At 40.9% G+C, this 19,065-nt stretch overlaps 1 protein-coding gene across 2 annotated transcripts in view; it reads left to right on the forward strand.

The window, feature by feature from the left end:
- Positions 1-19,065, forward strand: part of PACRG (parkin coregulated) — a 432,512-nt gene that overhangs the window by 47,857 nt on the left and 365,590 nt on the right. For both annotated transcript variants that reach the window (XM_006915041.1, XM_006915042.1), the window contains exon 2: positions 14,987-15,121. In XM_006915041.1, coding sequence (XP_006915103.1) covers positions 14,987-15,121 — 135 coding nt within the window. The remainder of the gene's footprint in view (positions 1-14,986; positions 15,122-19,065) is intronic.

Here is a 19,065-nt window from a genome sequence, read left to right on the forward strand (position 1 = left end):
TGGAGGGAGTGAGGGTTTTAGGCTTAGGGCTTCAGAGGGATTGAGCTAGAAAGATAAGACGTTGAAATTATGGAGGGGAGAGGCTGTGATTTTATTTATTTATTTATATATTTATCTGTCTGTCTGTCTGTCTATCTATCTATCTATCTATCTATCTATCTATCTATCTATTTTTGTAATAAACCTCAGAGTAACTGAGGCTGGCCAGGATGCAGATCACCATCTTCGAAGGAGAACGGGTCGAGGACCTTGAGAGCCAGGCTGCTGGGCCAATCGGCTACATGGATGTTGAGATTTTATAGAGTAGCCTGGAAGTGGCAATGGGGAACAAGGCAGCCCGCCCGCGTGAGGTCTCGCGTTACAAAGTGGGTTTGGGGGAGAAGACGCCGCCCCTGTGGGGAAGGTGGTGGTGCCCTTAGGGGAAAGCCAGGTTCCAGTGAGAACAAGGAGGTGAGGGAAACACCTGAGCGTGTGTGTGCGTGTGTGGGCGTGTGTGTGCGTGTGTGGGCGTGTGTGGGCGTGTGTGTGCGTGTATGGGCGTGTGTGTGCGTGTATGGGCGTGTGTGCGTGTATGGGCGTGTGTATGCGTGTATGGGCGTGTGTATGCGTGCGTGTGTGTGTTGGGGGTGGGGGGGGGACAGTGCCATCTCTTGGATCTTGAAGGCAAACAAGGGAGAGTTGATCTTCTTCTCAACACGAGGGCGCCCTCTTGAGTCTCGTCCGTAAGTAAATTTGTGTTTTACTCCCGTTCCCCACTGCGCACCCATCTCAGGGAAACGCAACCATCACTTACCCCTTCCCCTTATTAAGAATTTTGTGGTGTTTCCTTTTTTCTTTCACACACAATGCCGCCATGAACATCCTCATAAACATCTCCCAGTTTACTGTCTTACTGGGAAAGACAGGAATGATGCGTACGAGGTTCTGTAGGGTACATGCGACCAACAAGGCGACTGCGTGGTCACGGGATAAAAGCAACTTTACTGACAGTGCCCAGTGGTCTACGCAGTGGCCGTACCTGTTTACGCGGTGGCCGTACCTGCTAACACGGTGGCCATACCTGTTTATGCAGTGGCCATACCTGTTTACGCGGGGGCCGTACCTGTTTACGCAGTGGCCATACCTGTTTACGCGGTGGCCGTACCTGTTTACGCAGGGGCCGTACCTGTTTACGCAGTGGCCGTACCTGTTTACGCAGGGGCCGTACCTGTTTACGCAGTGGCCGTACCTGCTTACACGGTGGCCGTACCTGTTTACGCGGTGGCCGTACCTGCTAACACGGTGGCCATACCTGTTTATGCAGTGGCCATACCTGTTTACGCGGGGGCCGTACCTGTTTACGCAGTGGCCATACCTGTTTACGCGGTGGCCGTACCTGTTTACGCAGGGGCCGTACCTGTTTACGCAGTGGCCGTACCTGCTTACACGGTGGCCGTACCTGCTTACATGGTGGCCATACCTGTTTACGCAGTGGCCGTACCTGTTTATGCAGTGGCCATACCTGTTTACGCAGTAGCCGTACCTGCTTACACGGTGGCCGTACCTGTTTACGCGGTGGCCGTACCTGCTTACACGGTAGCCGTACCTGCTTACACGGTGGCCGTACCTGCTTACACGGTGGCCATACCTGTTTACGCGGTGGCCATACCTGTTTACGCAGTGGCCGTACCTGCTTACACGGTGGCCGTACCTGTTTACGCGGTGGCCATACCTGCTTACGCGCTGACCAGCGGAAGTGTGACTTCCGTGCCTTCGTTTCTTCCCTGACGCTTTATAGCATCATATTTTTTGGTCATCTGGCAACATGAAGAGGTTTTATTTATGTTCTATTTGTACCTCTGCGATTATTCATAGAATCGAGGATCTTCATTTATTGGCTGTTAAGTCTCACTCTTCTGTGAAGTTCCTGCTTATTGTGTTGTTTATCTTTTTATCTTTTCGATTTGTTGAGAGTATTTCTATGTTTTGGATACTAATTTTTTTTTAATCAATTACATGCGTTGGATATGCCTCTCCCAAGTTTGTGGCTTGCCTTGTAACTTTTTAAATTGTGTCCCTCGATGGGCAATCATTGTAAATTTTAATGTGTACAGATTTATTAATCTGTCCATTATGGTTTTTGCTTTTAATTATCTTTCTTAAGAAACTCTTTCCTGGCCCAAAATTATAAACAATTTTATTTGTACTTTCATTAAACTTTACATGGTTTTGCCTTTAATCTTTGTCTTTAAATCATGTGACATGGGATTTGTGTATGGCGTGAGGTAGAGCCCAGGTTCCACTCTTTTACGTGAATATACAGCACCATATGTTGAGTAGTACAGCCTTTCTGCATACATCAGCAATGTCACCTCTACTATAATATCAAATTAACTCGTGCGTTATACCTATTCTGTACCAGGCACTATTAATCTAACAGGGAGCAAAACAAACAAGAATCTATTATGGAGTTTATAATTTAGCTCAGGTAGGAAGGCAATAAGCAGTAAACATTATCAATCCATTTCACAGTATATTAGAAGAGAATGAAGGCTATAGGAAAAAAAAAAAAAAGCAGAGCTGGGTAAGAAGGTCAGAGGTCCAAGGTGGGGAGGCTGTTCTATTAAGTGGGATGGTCATGGGAGGTAGGTCTGTCTCATCGAGGGGATTTGGGCAGACACTTAACAGAGGTTCATCAACTAGACAGGCAGAGGAAGAACGCTGCAGGCAGGGGGCGCAATCTGAGCAAATTCCCAGCATTCGGTGGGTTCAGAGGGCAGCAGGAAGCCCAGTGCGTTGGGGCAGAGGTAACTATTAAGAGCAGCAGGAGGGATGGGGGGAGGCGGATGTGCAGGGCTTCGTACACCACGATGGACCCTGTTCTTAGGCCATTTGTTGGTTCTTTCTTTCCCTTTTTCATTTAAATATTTGGCCTTTTTGTAGAGTATGAGGAATCGCTCCAATTGTATTTTTTCTAGATGACTGCCCACTTGTCCCAATACCAGTTCTTCTGTGAGAACCGCAACTATACGTAACTTCGATCTCCCCTGACAGTCTCTCTTTCTCGTCCACGTCATCCAGTTTTCTCGTTTCAGTCACCTGCATCTTCTTTACATTTCTGCAATGCCCCTTCCCTCTCTGCTTCTTCCGGTCTCATCTTCGCCGTTTGAAATGTTATCCTACTCGTTCTCAGAGTTCTACGAGCTTATGTTCCATCTTCTATCACATTCTCATCTCTCCTCTGTCATAGCTCTTGCATTCCTACTTTTCGGTCGTCCTCCATAGAAGTGGTTGCTTCGTCAAGTTTTTAAAATTCTTGGCAGAATATTTGGTCATAGCGTTTGTCTCTATGGTGGTGTTTTTCGTCGATTGGTACGTTTCACTGCTCCTTCATTTGTTTTCCTCGTAGTATCTTCGCTTCGATACTGTGCCAGGTCCCATTTTAATACTCATCACTGAGTGAGTTGGCTTTTCCTAGACTGTAACTGAAGTAGGCTTCCGGGTCTTGGTAGAGGGTGTCATTCTTCTGTGATTTATCGTCCAAGAGCTTTCTCTGCTGTCCGAAAGAAAGAGGGTCGCGAATATTTGTTTATGTATTTACTTTGGTGGCCTTTCTCCTCTGCTTCTCTGACACCAGTGACATGCGAAAGGCCTTCTTCTGTGAACCATTTCTGCAAACGAGAAACAAAGTTTTCCTTTCATGGGACCTTCCTCACCAGAAGTGATTTTTGTTTCTGGTGTTTTCCGGAACGCATCAATGGTCTCTCTCATCACTCACCATGTTTCATCTCTTCTCTTTTTCCTACATCACATGCACCTTGTCTTAGCTGGATTTTGGTGATCAGTTTTTCTCCAGATATGACAGTAAATTAAGTTCATGGCTTATTTTTACTCACCTCTTGTTTTTGTGCTTTTAGAATACAAAGAAGGGAGAAATATTCACACTAGAAATCATTTTAACTTTTGAGATTTACTACTTGTTAAGGAGCTGAAGTAGGCTGGACAGGAGGCCTTTCTCAACTCCTTCCATATTTTATTTTTAAGTGAAGGTTATCTCACATTTTATTATATAATAAAAACAAGGATATAGTAACATTTCGAAGGAAAGACACACGAGGAAACTCCTCACTGACTCAGCTTGTGTGTGTGTATAAATTCCTTATACAAATATATGGAATGCTTGTATAAAATTCTAATAATATCTAACATATTTCAGATCATCCTTACAAGCTCTACTCAAATCATATCACAAGCGTGCATATAAAGTAAACAATGGCTATGCCAGAAGGAATGCTTCTGAATGTAAAGGAAGCTACTGATAGAAGTTTCTGGGTTAGCGAATTGTGAATATCTAGTTGGGACTGGTCAGACCAACGGCCAAGACTGTCCTGATGTTGATAGCAAAGAGGGTAATGGTTTATTTATTGCGTGGACAAGTTGGCTTTATTTTGGCCACAAGCTGACCTAACTTCAGCTAGCTTTCACAGATGAAGATCTTGGCTCAGGAAAAATGCACTTTATTTACGTAATAATGATAATAATAATAATATAATGTAAATAAAAATGAAAACGTTACACTCTGGACCATGGATGATGATGCATTGCTGCCTTTACCTGGGATAGACAGCGCACTACCTGGCTCCATCTTCATTCCTTCTTCTTCGTTCATATTCTTAACATTTCTTTATCGGTTGAATGAGCCACGGTGGAAAAAACCCAGATCAGTAAAGCTGTAATCTAGTATTTCTTATTACGTTGCCTTCCAGTTAAGTTGTCATGTGAGTGTTGTCTACGTTTGAGTACATTTCTTTCTTCCTTTATATGACCAGTAGAGTTTAAGAATTATAATCAAGGTATTTAATATCTGTAAATTGTGTGAACTTGCAAAGTACTTTAATTTAGAAGGAGCCCACAGTAGACTGAAAGAAAAGCAGAATGCTGTTTTTACCGATATAAATATCTTTTTATTGTGCACAGTCCTAAAATTGTTTTCTATTAAATAGCTCGTTCTTTCTGGAGAATATCAGTTTGCATCATTAGACACAGGATTTTCGAATTTTCTACTAAAATATTCATGATATGTAAAATGCGAATGGTAATAGTTTCTTCACATATACAAAAATAACATTTTACTCTAATTATTCAGTAAGAAATAACTCTGTTACAAGACAAAGAAGATATGTGTTTAGATGGATACTATTTACCCTGCTTTAAACATTAAGGCGTAAGAGGAACAGAGTATCTTTTAAAATCGTGTGCATTTATATTCTCCTTCCACATTTAGCTCGTTCGTTTCTTCGGCCTTCGTGTTAGGTGTGACAGTGTATTAGCCTAGCTGTCGCAGACGTTCAGGCACGTTATCACTTCTACAAGACAGATGCTAAATAGCATAGTCTAAATTGAAATCCCTGATGACTCTCTGGAGACGAGTCGCTGGCGAGAATCGCACTTGGGCACTTAGACCTCTGGCCTTTTCCTTTATTTAACTGCAAGACAGCTTTTGAGGAAACATTTTTAGCCTTCTACTGTCAAGATTTCTTCTGTACGATTTGGTTATTGCACCTCATTTTGTTAGGAAAGACTATCCATCTGATTTTTTCTTCTTTTCCTGCTGCAGAGAATTTAAAGAACCACCGATGCCTAGTACTTTAAACAAAAACAATTTAAAAGAAATTCTGTAGCCCAGCCGTTGCCTTCAGGGCTGTTTTAAACTATAGAGACAGCATTTTGAAATAAAATCTCAGACTCCAGTATGTTCCGGTTTAGTTATAAATTTTAAATGAAGTAGCCATAAGTTACTCAGCAATCTTTGGGACTTTCTTATGTCATACAGCATTGCAGAAGCATTTCTAAATCAAGTTATTGGATGCTAGCCCGAAAGAAGTGTAGTATCTCTGCAGCTGAGATCACCGTTAAGGTGACAGAGCTGAGAAAAATAAGCCTTGACAAGTAGACTGGGAAGTGTTTCGGTAGTTTCTCTGGATTTCAATTTATCAACAGTAAAACAAGGCGTTTGCGTGACCTGTGAGGTCCCTCTTAGCTCTACAAGTGGGTGAGTTCTCTGATAATATCGCACGTCCTCAGTATTTGTTGAATTAATGAATACACATGCTGGGTTATAGAGGTGTAGGAAGGTTCTAGGAGGTCAGCCAGTGTAATTTTTTAATCTGACACGTGAGGAGGCAGAGGCTCCGAAGGGTTCCGTTGCTTGCTCGTCCTTGCTGACGTGTCTATGTTGCCTGTGTCTTCATGAGCCACCTTCCATCCTTTTGGGAACAAGGCAGGGCGTAATTTATTGTCAAGTAGAAAAATTAAGTCTAGTAGCAAAATCTTTTAAATTTTTAAGTTGAAGCATTTGTCATTTTACTCCACGTTACTCTCTTCACTAAAACCAGATCTTTCTCATTGTACCTATCTGAAAAACTACAAAAGTTATTTGGTTTATTTTCATAATCATTGTATGACAATGCTAATCAACTGCAACTTATTACAATATTCACAATAATAATTTTAGTTTTTATTTATGGTAGTCTTATTTAAAGTAGTCTCTGCAAGTACTTTAGGTTAATTTATTTCAAGTATTACACAAGCCTTAGATTTTAAGCAAAAATTTCTCATTTATAAAAGTGAATTTCAAAATAAAATATGCAGGTTTTTTTTTTTCATTGCTTTCAGATTTATTGAACAAAGTTATAGGTCTGTAGGTTTAATACATGTCATACGCAAAGTTGATATTTTCCCTCTAAGTATTTAAGTAGCCTTTTTTTTAAAATAAAAAATTATTGGGGTGAACTTGATTAATAAAATCTAATAAGTTTCAAGTGTATCATTCAATAGTAAATTGTATATATATTGCTTTTTATAATGTGAAAAGTTTTACATGGAAAGGAAATACATAATTTCATCAATAGTGAATTTTTTGGTTATAAATTTTTGATAAAAATTGATAATTATTTAGATCTAAGAAGCATAGAGAAAATACAGGCAAATTTGATTTAATCATAAATCACTTAAAAGTTGTAAATTTACAAATCTATGGTACAGCAACCAAATTTTCTGCTAATTATTTCTAATTAAAATTATACAGAATTCAGATTTATAGAAAATTATAAAATATTTTTGCCTGATTCCATTGAAAAGCATAGGTACTTTGCAAGGCTAAATAACATTTTTTCTAATGGAAAGGAACAATGTCTTAAAACCTGAGCATTTATCTTCTGAGTCTCCAAATTTCTATATATCTTTCTGTGGCACGTATCACATCTTTACTTCTATTGAAGATTCTGGGGGTTTTCTATATCTTGTGGATAAGATATTTGACTTATCCTTTTGTCTCCAGTAATACGAAGCCTAGTGACTTTGAAATATGTATTCAATATGTTTTTTAATGGATGAATGAGATAGGCAGTATCTAATTTTGAGCCAACTTCTTAACTCTGTTTCTAAGAAACACTTTAGTTTATGCGTCTATAAGAATAGATTCTTAAATTCATATTTGTAAGCTCCTAATATGGAAAACCTATACCCTACTTCATAAGTTCCTCTGGCCCTTTTAGATAATTGTATTAGTTATAAATATATCTTCTACTCTAAAACCTATTCTGTTTTCATAAGCGATTACATAGTTTATGAATTCAAGTATTATATCCACTGATATTCTTTTATTTCCCCATTTCCAATTACCATTAACTTTACACTATTTTAACTCAGACTCTGACAGCCCCCAGGGCAGGCAGTCCTGGAGTCCGGCTGGGTTCCCCTTCCTGTTCCCCATTCGCTCCCCACACAGCAGCTTTTTAATTCCCAGAGAACTTAGAATCCTCTTCTTACTTGACCTTTCTGTATCATTAAAAAGAAAAAGTGTCCCTCTCATTCACTGATTTCTCTGATGCCATGAGTGGGGCAGGAACAAACTTTCCTGCATCTTCAGGCTCTTTGGCTGGTCTAATCAGATAAACATGAAGCAGAGCAGTCAGAGAAAATGACCCAAGGTGATATATACATATGTGTGGGGGCCCCCCATGCAGGAGAGAGTCAGAGACCCAGCATGCAGGAGGGGCTCAGAGACAGAAAGACAACATAGGCTGTGAGACATCCTGAGCCTTGGGGGCTTCAAAAGGTCATTGCAGGATGATGAGAAGAGCAGACCTTTAGTAAACAGAAGTTTGCCCTGCCCTACAGAGAGGTCAACAGAACTTACCTCTGATAGTCATGAGTGGGCAAGGTCTCTAACTCAGATTCTTCTGGTTAGTTAAGGTGGCGGGTGTGTGTGTGTGGTGGTGGGGGTGGGGGAAGCACAGAAGTTCCTCTTAAACTTGAAAATAAAGTTGCCTTTAACTCAAGCTGCGTGCCACAGAGGCGCATTTGGGGATGACTCATTCTGGACCCCTATGCATTCTTTCCCCATTGTCTTGCCATCCTTCGGACGATTCTTCATTTTCCCTCACAGAATCCACTTACTGTTATATCTCCAGGTAATATCTCAGGGTCCCAGACATTTTTTTCACTGTCTCCTCTCCCTTTGGAAAAATTTACCAATTTCCATAGATTTAACGCACCACTTGATTACAAACACTATCGATAGTCTAGACCCTCCCCCAACGGTCTCCATTCAGATTGAGGTTTCAGGGGCAAGTCTAATTATATTTGCCCTGCAAGCATTTCAAGCCTCACGTGAAGAAGGATAGGGATATGGCTTGTTAGGAAAGGCTTTTTCGAAGAGATGAGGTTTGTGCTAAGTCTTGAAGGCGATCTGTAGTTATTCAGGAGAAAAAGGAGTGAAGGGGGCGAGGGAGAGTTACGAGTTGATGGAAGAGGGAAATTGTGGAGCCAAAGGGAGCAGGCCACATCAGAGACCTCTTGGTGTTTGGGTATGAATTATGCTTGGGGCATCCGTGGAGGAATGACCGGACAGACCAACAGTCAGCTCGCAAACGTCTTTGTGCCGCGCGTCAATGGGAAATCACTTATGCGTTTTAAGTAGGTGAGAGATACGATTTAATGAGTCTTATTCCAATATTCGTTGTGCAGTTGACAGAGCAACGATCTAGAGAAGGCAAAGCTGGAGGTAAAAAAGAGCAAGTAAAGAAAAGACAGAATTTCTTACAAAATAAAAAACCTTTAAATGTTAAATAAATAAAAACGGAAAACAGGGGCAATGAAGAGGTATTTGCAGTAAATGCAACCAATGGTTAATACCTTGCCAGATAAAAAGATCATACAAATAGGTGTTAATTTGGAAAAGACAGGAACGTACATTCACAAATGTATGTGCATGGCGTTTATATTAAAATGAGAAAATGTCCATCCTTATTTGTTCAACGCAGTAATTCAAATCAAACAACAGGAAGATGCTATCGACTGAAAGTTTGCGTCTCCCCAGAGCTCATGTGCTGGAGCCTTGACTCCCAGTGTGCGGGGAGGCGTCCGGAGGGGAGTCTCTGGGAGGTGAGTGGGTTTATGAGATGACCTCAGGAGAGTGGGGGGTCTCCGTGATGGGGTGAGTACCCTTGTGAGAAGAGGAAGGCAGACCAGCGCTCTCTCCCTACTGTGTAAGAACCCCGTCTGCGGGCTACGGAGACGGTCTCGCCAGAACCCAACCACCCCGCCGGCCCCCTGATCTCTCAGGCTTCCTGCCTCCAGAGCCGTGAGAACCGAATGTTGTTTAAGTCAGCTGGTCTACGCCGTTGTGTCACAGCGGCCCCAGCAGACTGAGACGGAACACCTGCTCTACTTAATCAGCAAATAGCTTTCTCAAGAATACATTTTGACCTTATTATTTCATATGGGGGGCTCTGTCTGAAGGAAATAATATAAAATATGGAAAATGCAATATGCCTGAGATTTTTTCATACAATTACAAAAGCCAAAAACATTGAGAATAATATAAATTCCAAATATAATTACAAATAGTTGGTGAAATATTGCCCAGCCATGAAAAATGAAATTCCGATATTAATACCAACATCAAAACCTATTACATTAAGTGAAAAAGTATACTAAATGGAAAGGATGTAAAAATGTAAAAATACGATATTTTGTATGTATGTTTTTGGAAAGTGTCAAAGAGAAATCACAAAATTATTAATAGGTGCTAGAATTGTAAGTGAATTAATGAGATTTCCCTCCTTCTGCAGTTTATTATTGCTATAACTTCAATAGATTATGTGCATCTTTGTAGTCTCAAGCTGTCTCATCTCTGCCTCTGGCTCTCATTAAATCAGCCATGTGCCCTGGGTATTTTCTCTTCCAATGCTGGCCCAAACCCAATCCTCTACTGTGGTGATGGAGGTCGTGTCCTATAGAGGCAGGGATTGGGGGTCCGATCTCTTTTCTACTCTGTATGAACTCTGTGATTTCTGCCAGGTTATTTAACCTCTCTATGTTTTGATTTCCTTGTCTGTAAGGTGAGAGTTTTCTTGAAACCAATAATGTCTGTAAAACAATGAACACAATATGAGCAGATTCCATTATTATTTCTGATGCCGCCCTCATTTAAGGCCTTTGTGCTCTCACGCTTGGGCCACTGCAGTACAATCTACACTGATCACCTTGACTCCACATTCTCTGACAGGCCACCCTGTTAGGTCTCAGTGGAATAATCTTCCTAAAATAGGTTATTCGCATCACTTGGAAGTTTTCTCTGCTGCTCCCTGTTAACCACAGGGCCTGACTTTCAAGGTCGCCACAGTATGTCTATATACATTGAATATTTATACATATGAATGTTCACATAAGGCTCTTGTTATCTTTTCTAGCTGTGACTAATAAGAACATTGCTATCATAATGTTTTTTTATATCATTAAGTCGATACATTGTTAAAGCTTCTTACAATAGCTACCTGGTCATATGAGCTCATTCTCGTTAAGATGCCACGCCTACCATTTCAGTCAGACTCACTCTTTGGGAAGTTTTGCAAGCAATTTCCTGGTCATTTAGTGACCTTAGGTATCGCAAAATGTCTGATGTATTAAAGCAATTGTGATTCGTCAAAGGGGGCAGACACTGAATTGCAGTTCTTCTGACTCAGAAGTCGGGGCTGATGGCAACACATTTGCCAGTCCTGGGCAGCACTCAAGCGCCTGTGAAGCCCAGAGACACGACAACTCTTGCTCACCAGCGGCTTAACCACCTGCCTCTGTGAATCCAGATTTCAGGTTGAAATTGATGAAAATAGGAAATTAATGCCTTTGCATTTCATTGTTTCAAGCTAAGTGAGTTGGCTAAATGGACCAATTAGGATAACGCAATGTAGATTCCCACTTGAAGTAAAAGTCATTTTTTTTTTCCCCAGCAGCTTCAGTGATGCTACAAAAAAGGAAATTTCCCAACCAATTGATGATGAATTTTCAAAAGCCCTAAATTCCATCCTACTAATTATTATTAGTCTCGTGACCATATGACAGACTGTGATCTAAGCCCTAAATCCATTACAGCACATTCAATAAACACAGGCATCTAAAGTACTCTGTCCTCTGTGCTGACTTCAAAGTGCATTCAATATCTCGGTTCCCAAGTGCATTAGATTTTATTAAAAGCATTCTGCTGTGCCATATCTTCTTCCTAATTGGTTTATGGATAGCCCCCACCACTCAGGCCAATCCTAATTGCATTTTCCCACAAATCTAGTTTGATTTATGGTTCCTTATTTGCTCTATATTATTTATAATAAATTGGGGCAAAATTCTTGACGTTGAATAAAATTTATAGTAGTTCTTCTACAAACACGGGACTCCCATAAAGATTCTTAACAGTGTTTTTGCTTGTTTTTAAAGTAGTTTAGTCAAGTTCCATCCTTCTGTGTGGTTTCCAGTAATAATATCTTTATTACTTTTCCAGAGATCAATTATATTTCATTGGATTTTTTTTTTTTTATGTACAGATTTTTAGAATTACGTGGAATGATGGAATGGGTTATATGTAGAATATAAAAAATAGTATTTCCTCCTATAAGGTTTAAGTGGATACATATGTATTTGGGGCAGAAAACAAATATTACCCGGAGACACGGTTTCAGAGCATCTGCATACAGTTAGATAATGCCCCCGCCACACTAGCAAGTCCACGCTGTTAAGTGTAAATTATCTATAAAAATTCACGAAAAGCCTCTGGGCTTCCTGGACAGAAACGTGTTCCCTCCTTGAAAAGTTTCGACAGTTAGAATTTTGAGTTCTGAATCGGCAAGATCGGAGTCTGTTTAGAATAAGAGATAGAAGGGAAAAGAGATATTGAATTGAAGATCCAAAGAAAAGGGAGAAAATGGATCATCTCAAGCAAATTTCAGGCCAGTTAAACAAGTGGGAGGCTTACTGTCGACATCATAAAGAATAATTTATCATCTGGAAAAAATCTCAAAAGGATGGTTAGCAGACGATGAGCAGCAGAGAAAGGGTCTAAAAATGGTCGTGGGTGAATTTTTTAAGTGAGGAATTGGGTCTTTCATCTCCACTAGAACAGGGAATGGGCCCCCAACACGCAGGGTCAGTGGAGACCGCGTATGGGGAGCCTGCACTTCCGCCCCAGCCAGCAGGCGTGACAGACGCTTCCCCCATCCCGCTGGGGTGGTGTCATCGGAGGACTCCTCTTGGCGAGTCAGAGTCAGGGACTTCGCCGCGTCCAGCAGTGATGTGGCCACCCCCTTGTGTGCAGGGAGCAGGTGTGGGCCATTCCTATCCCCCTCACGCAGGCGTCAGTGGGGGCCTAGTGGTGCTGGAGCCCCACCTTCACCCAGTGTTAACGAGAAGCTCCCTCCGAGGGGGTCCAAGAGGCCCGGCGGGGCACCAAGTCTTCTACCAATGTGGCATTAATGAGATGACACCCTCCCCGAACTTCTGCCAGAGAGATGTCAGATAAACCAGCTGAAACAGAAGCTTTAAGATCCAGTCTCAAAATCCACCAACATCCATGCTTCAACAGAAAATCAGTCATCACATCAAGAATCAGGAAGATCACAAAGCAAACGGAGTAAGACAATCAATAGATGCCACTCCCTCCCCAGGCCTGCAACCGCCACCCCACTCTGTTGCTGAGTTGTTTGTTTTAGATTCTACTGTGAGATCGTATGGTATTTGTCTTTTCGTCTGACTTATTTCACTTAGCACAATGCCCTCAGGGTCCATCCATGTTGTAGCAAATGGCAGGACTTCCTCCTTTTTTATGACTGAATAATATTCCATTGTATAGATACCACATTTCCTTTATCTATAAAAAATTAATTGAAAAAAAATTAAAATGACATCTTTTGACCAGAAATCAGTGCTCTGCAGTAGCATTTTTTGCACATGTATGCAAACACACAAACACACATGCACACACACGTGCACACACACATGCACTATTGTGTGTTCTATATGTTTTGTTCTATAAATATGTATGCATGCCGGCTTAACTTGGCTAAGTGTTTTTCCTTTACATTATGTTCTACCGCTTTTGGGGGTGTTAAAATGGTGACATGGTGATAAGAGATGGTAACTTTTTTTTTAATGTTGTCAATTCCTTATCAAGTCCCAAAAATATGATTCAAGATTTACTGGTCCCTGAATTGGGCAAGTCGAGGTATCACAGCTCTCCAGTGTCCATTACACTGGTGGAGCCGAGCATGTCCTCCTGTGTGTGTGGCGTTCAGCTCAGAGCTCTGTGCGAAGTGGTCGTCGTATGCACACGTGGTTATTTATCGACTGAATGAATTGGGCTGAAAATGGTAGCTCAGAATTCTAATGCCAGAACACATTTCAACTCTTCAATAAGTAAGAGGAACACTTGCTTCCCCACTGCCCAATGTCACCTCAATTACTTACGTAATTGTATGCTGGGGATAATGTGCTATGTGGTGAAGGAAATTCAGACTTTAATAAATGCCTTTATGTTACCGCGCTCTTCAACTCCACTCCAGAATTTAATCATCTTAGTATTTCTTAATATCCCGTTCAGTTCCTAATATCAACCTTGGTGTGCGTATTAGCTAAAATGTATTTTCATTAGCTAATATGCTTATTAGATGTATTTTATATATTTCTTTGTTAAAATTAAAATTTTCACAAAAATATTAAAAATTAGCATAACAAATATTACTTAAATTATTGTCTATCTTGTCCATATTTAGAATTAACAAAATAATCATGTTTTTATTAAACTAATAAGTGATTAGTATTTACCTTTTTTTCAGGCAGGAAAAGATAATCGTGTTTAGACTATATGTAAGGAATAATACAATGGACTAGAATTTTCTAAATAGTTTACTAATCACTTTGAATTTTGTAACCTAATTAATTAGTTCATATATAAATAATGCACGTTTAAAAGATGTATTCAACGTGAATAACTCAATATGAAGTATTTCTTCTTTGATAAAAATCTCAATTTGGGGAATGAAAAATTCTCATGTAATCTATTTTACTGTTACTTTCTTATAAAATCTTATTATCAAATGTATGCTATGCACACACATAGTAGACCATTATTTTTCTTTTTTAAACTCTATTATTAGTAAATTTTATATCACATTTTTATAGTTTTTTGTTAATATTCATGACATGAAAATATATCCTACCATTTTATGTATATAGAAAGGTTTAAAGGAGATGCTTTAAATGTATTACTTTAGTATTCCACAAAATAACACAGACCCAAGATTAGAATTTTCAATTATTAGAAAACTTAAAAAGTTTTAACACTCTGAACATACATACACTTATCTAAATATTTTTCAAACAAAAATTCAGGCTTCTCTTTTTTATAAAATAATATTTTTCAGGTGACACTTTCTAAGAATGCTTCTCAAGTAGCTTGAAATAAAGTAGACCCTTAATAGTGATTATAGAATCATTTTCTTCTCCAAATGTTTATACTAGTGAGATTTTTGTCGTCCATTATTAGTAATTTAGCCTTGATCGTGCAGACTATTTTACACAAACCGAACCTGAAATAAACCCAGTCTTTTTCACTGTGCATTTTTTTTTAATTATGTTTTATTCTGATTCCTTTATTTATTTATTTTTTTCCTTGAAGGTGAGAGGCCCTCCAGCTGCAGGAGCATTTAAAGAGAGACCAACCAAGCCCACAGCTTTCCGAAAATTTTACGAGCGGGGGGACTTCCCCATCGCCCTTGAGCACGATTCGAAAGGAAACAAAATAGCGTGGAAGGTAAGTCGGGGCACAGCCGGAAGGGTTGGCTGTGCTTGTGGGGTGACATCTCCCAAGGCCAGACACACTGGGCTGATAGGTAAATAAACTGAGTGATTTCTCGGCAAATGGAAGAGGGTGGGTGAGCTCTTAGAGAAAGCCCCCCCTTGTGTCAGCTGTCCACCTCGACTAACAATTAAATTGCAGCCTGCAAAAAAGAAAATGACAGAGTAGCTTTGCCTCAGAGAACTGTCTGGTACCCGATTCATCTCTATTTCTATGAGAACCTGGCAGCCCAGCCTGTTGTAGGCAGTCCATCACATGATGGCACCGGTGGCTGGATGCGGGAAGCAGCAGCCATTTATCTCCCCCAGATTTCACCTTCCTGCAGGACACTTCCAAACGGAAGCGTTAGCGACATAAGTGGATAGGTCAAGGTCATCTGCTCCCCAGAAATGCAGAGTGAGACACAGAGTCGGGCCGGCTCCCAGCGCTGTGCCCTCCTCTGAGTCTGCAGCACGTGTCAGCCCGCGCGGTGGCTGTCACACGTGCCCTGTTAGAGGCTGACCTCCACCGCTGAAACCATTACAGCACCGACATTTTTCTGACAATAGGTTAATTGGCTTCAAAATAAATGCATCGCCTAATGACTCCTTTCTAATGTGGCTGTGTTTCTTTCTAAAAGGCTCACTGACGTTATTTGTAAAAACTTGCCAATCTCTTAGCTGGAGAAGGCTGTTGCATTTAATTTGAAAAATGAATGCTGAATAGCTTCTGCTATTTAATTGTTTTTGTCATCGATGACTTTGCTTTGGGTGATATTTATCAGCTAAAAGGACTTCTCAGCCTAAAAACAGAAAAGCAATTGCATATGTGTGAGTATCACATCAGGTTAAGGAATATAAAAGCTTTTTGCCAAATATCATTTAAAGTAAGCGATTGACCCATTTAGCTAAAAAGTCCCACAACAGTGTCTGAAGGTGATCATAGGAATTGTTTGTAAATTAGTAACAAGTTAACTTATGTTAAAAAATAAAATGATAAAATTGAAGAATTCATCAAAGTATCTTAGAAAGATTTATTAAAATTAATCTCTTCCTTCCTTTATGGAAAAAATAAAAGAATTGTTTGCATTGTTTCTATGTCCTTAAATGTTTTCATATAATTTTCAGGCATTTCCAAATCTTGAGCAGACATTTGGTATTCGGTTACTGAGCTTAGAATTATTACAAATTATTTGGCCAGAGAAATCTGAAGGTGTCCTCGTTATTGGGTTCTGGCATTATTATTATGCTTCCAATTGTCTCTATTAAAATGTAAAATTTGTTATGTGAAGATGTGCACGGGATGAGAAAAAATGTATAGGACGCGTAATTAATTTAGATATTTTAGTTAACATAAGTACATGTTCCCTAAACTTTACTGTGATTTTTGGGTTTGTTTACATTTGATAGTTATGTGGGTTTACGTTTGTCTGTCTATGCGCTGGTTCGCACGAAATAACACGGTACAGGTTCTTAAAAACCTGATTTCTTTGAGTAAAAGAATAGGCCATATTTCTCCATAAAAAGAGAATGGATTTGTTCTTTTAATAATAGCACAAAAAATCGTGTCAATAAAAAGAATTTATGCATTTTTTGACCCGTTCAAATAATCTTATGAGTAACTTTTAGAAATGTCAACAGACTAGAAAAAGTTTATCTTGAAAAATAATAAGATGAATCATTTTGCTTTATCTTTGATAATCCAATGGTCAGAAGGGATAGAAACTGCTTTTCTTTTTTATAGCTGTATTAATTCTTTTAAGCTGCTTTGACTATAGTACTGATTCAGCAATCTAAAAAGTCAGATTAAAGAGGAAGCCATTTATTTGCTGCCGCCGGTAGGATAATAGCGTACGTTAAAATAAACGTCCTGTAAACCTGACTTCTCTTAAGGCTTTGCCAACCACATGTCAATTATACCACTATCATATCGAAAACAAAACATTGAAATTATTAAGTATAATAATGAGGACAGTCTGGTACTTGATAAGAGCATAGGACTTATTTAGGATACCATGGGGCCTTGAATATTGAAGGAAGCAGGGCCCCCTGCAAGACAAACAAACAAGTAAACAAACCAGCCCAGGCCCCTGCACTGTACTGCCCTGGGTGTAGACAGGCAGGGGTCTGGGCAGGCAAACCTCATCTTCATGTCACACCTCGCCCCTCGCACAAGGCTCCTGAGTCGCTGTGCCTCTCCAGGAAAATACCTGTCCCCTTTCCACACTCCTTCCGACACCCCCAGGATGCCAGGGGAGTTTGCGAGTGAGCGCCCGACATGGTGTGAGAAGGTCTGCTTCTTTTATCAGAATTGCGAGAGGCCTGTGACTCTGAAGTATTTAGGGGTCGCTGCTCCGGACCCTGCGTGATGAAGGCTGAGCCAGCATCTCAGTCTCCTTCCTCTCTGTGTGTCGCTGGTGGAGAACCCTGTCCAAGTCCCCTTTTCCTTGGTCATGTGGGAAATCATCATCTATTCTTGAGATAACAGGCGTTCTGAGGTCACAGCTTATAAACGGCCTGATAAATTCAGAATACAGAAGAGGGGCATAGAGACAGGGAAACGCCTTTGCGTGCGTGGGCCTCCCAGCCCACATCCGGATCCGACATCGTGGTTTAATGCACATGGAGGTGGCCGTGTGCCCCACATGCTGAGCAGCAGGGCAGGCCGAATGCCGTGACGGGTGCCGCTGGCTCTGTCCCTCGCGGTATCGCTAACATCCGAGCAGGGCTGAACGCAGCTTTCCGCGGTGGCGGATGTGCCCGCGTCTGCACCACCATGTCGCTGCTGGCCATATGTGGCCGTTAAGCAAGCACACAGAATGTGCCCAGTGAGACCGGAGAGCTAACATTTAATTTTCATTAATTTTAATTCAAATCGCCACATGGTTACCATATGAGAGAGGGCTGCTCTAGATTAAGATAATGGTAGTCAAAAAAAAAAAAAGCCCAAACTTGCTAGCCAGACAGAAAACTGTTGCTCTATGGGAATTACTGTTAAAATGAACAAGTAGGACTGGTATGTGTATTTTTATCACGGTTGTCTGTGCTTTTCATACGTTCCTTGGTAAATATGAAAAAAGTTTTACGAAATATTTGTAGTGAAATTTTCTGTGCACTTGGCAGTGGCAAGCGAGCTCTCTGTGACAGATGAATAGACCTGACCTAGAATATGCAACCTACCAGACGAGCTCTGGCATGGTTTTTTTTTATTTTTAAATACGCATTTCCTAAATATAGCCAGGGGTTCTTGATTAGCAATGGTTCAAGCCATTTGCAAAAGTGAAACAATTACTTAAATGTTTTCAATCTGCTCCCTTCTCTGCATTGTTCACTCTCCTGTCATTCAGGAAACAGGACTTCATTCTGTCGCTGATAGTGCCAGGATCCAGAGCACAGGCGATGCCAGTGACAAAGAATTAACCTTTGCGAATGTGTCACAAACCAGATAATCAGCAGGACCTCTGGACATTTAGAAATTGTGTTTGAGTTTCCTCATCTTAAATCTGCATGCTTCGATTTCCTGCGCTGCGGGCAGGGAAGGGCTCGACCCCAAGGTCTCCCCCGCCCCTGGAAGGAGAAGACACGTGGGTGGGTGCAGACCTGAGCAGCAATCCCTCCTGTGGCCTCCTCCTCTGCGGCTCAGAGGCAGGTGAAGCGAGGCTCAAGTGTAGAAGGTTCCTTTGGTGAACAGGAGTCTTAAATTGCACAAAAACCAAATATTGAAGCCTGCGCCGTAGGGAACGGGAAATCACGCGCGACTTCGCACTGCTTTTCTCTGAACTACGCTCTGGCTCCTGCTCCGGGCACTCTTCGCCCCCATCCGTTTAAAGCAGCCTTCAGGCCTTTGTTTCTCTCCCCGCTCCCCCTCCCCGCTCCTTCCACCCTCTGGTTCCTCCTCCTCCTCCTTTCCATCTTCTTCCT

This window comes from Pteropus alecto, unplaced genomic scaffold (genome assembly GCF_000325575.1).
Source record: "Pteropus alecto unplaced genomic scaffold, ASM32557v1 scaffold195, whole genome shotgun sequence".
Lineage (NCBI taxonomy): Eukaryota > Metazoa > Chordata > Mammalia > Chiroptera > Pteropodidae > Pteropus > Pteropus alecto.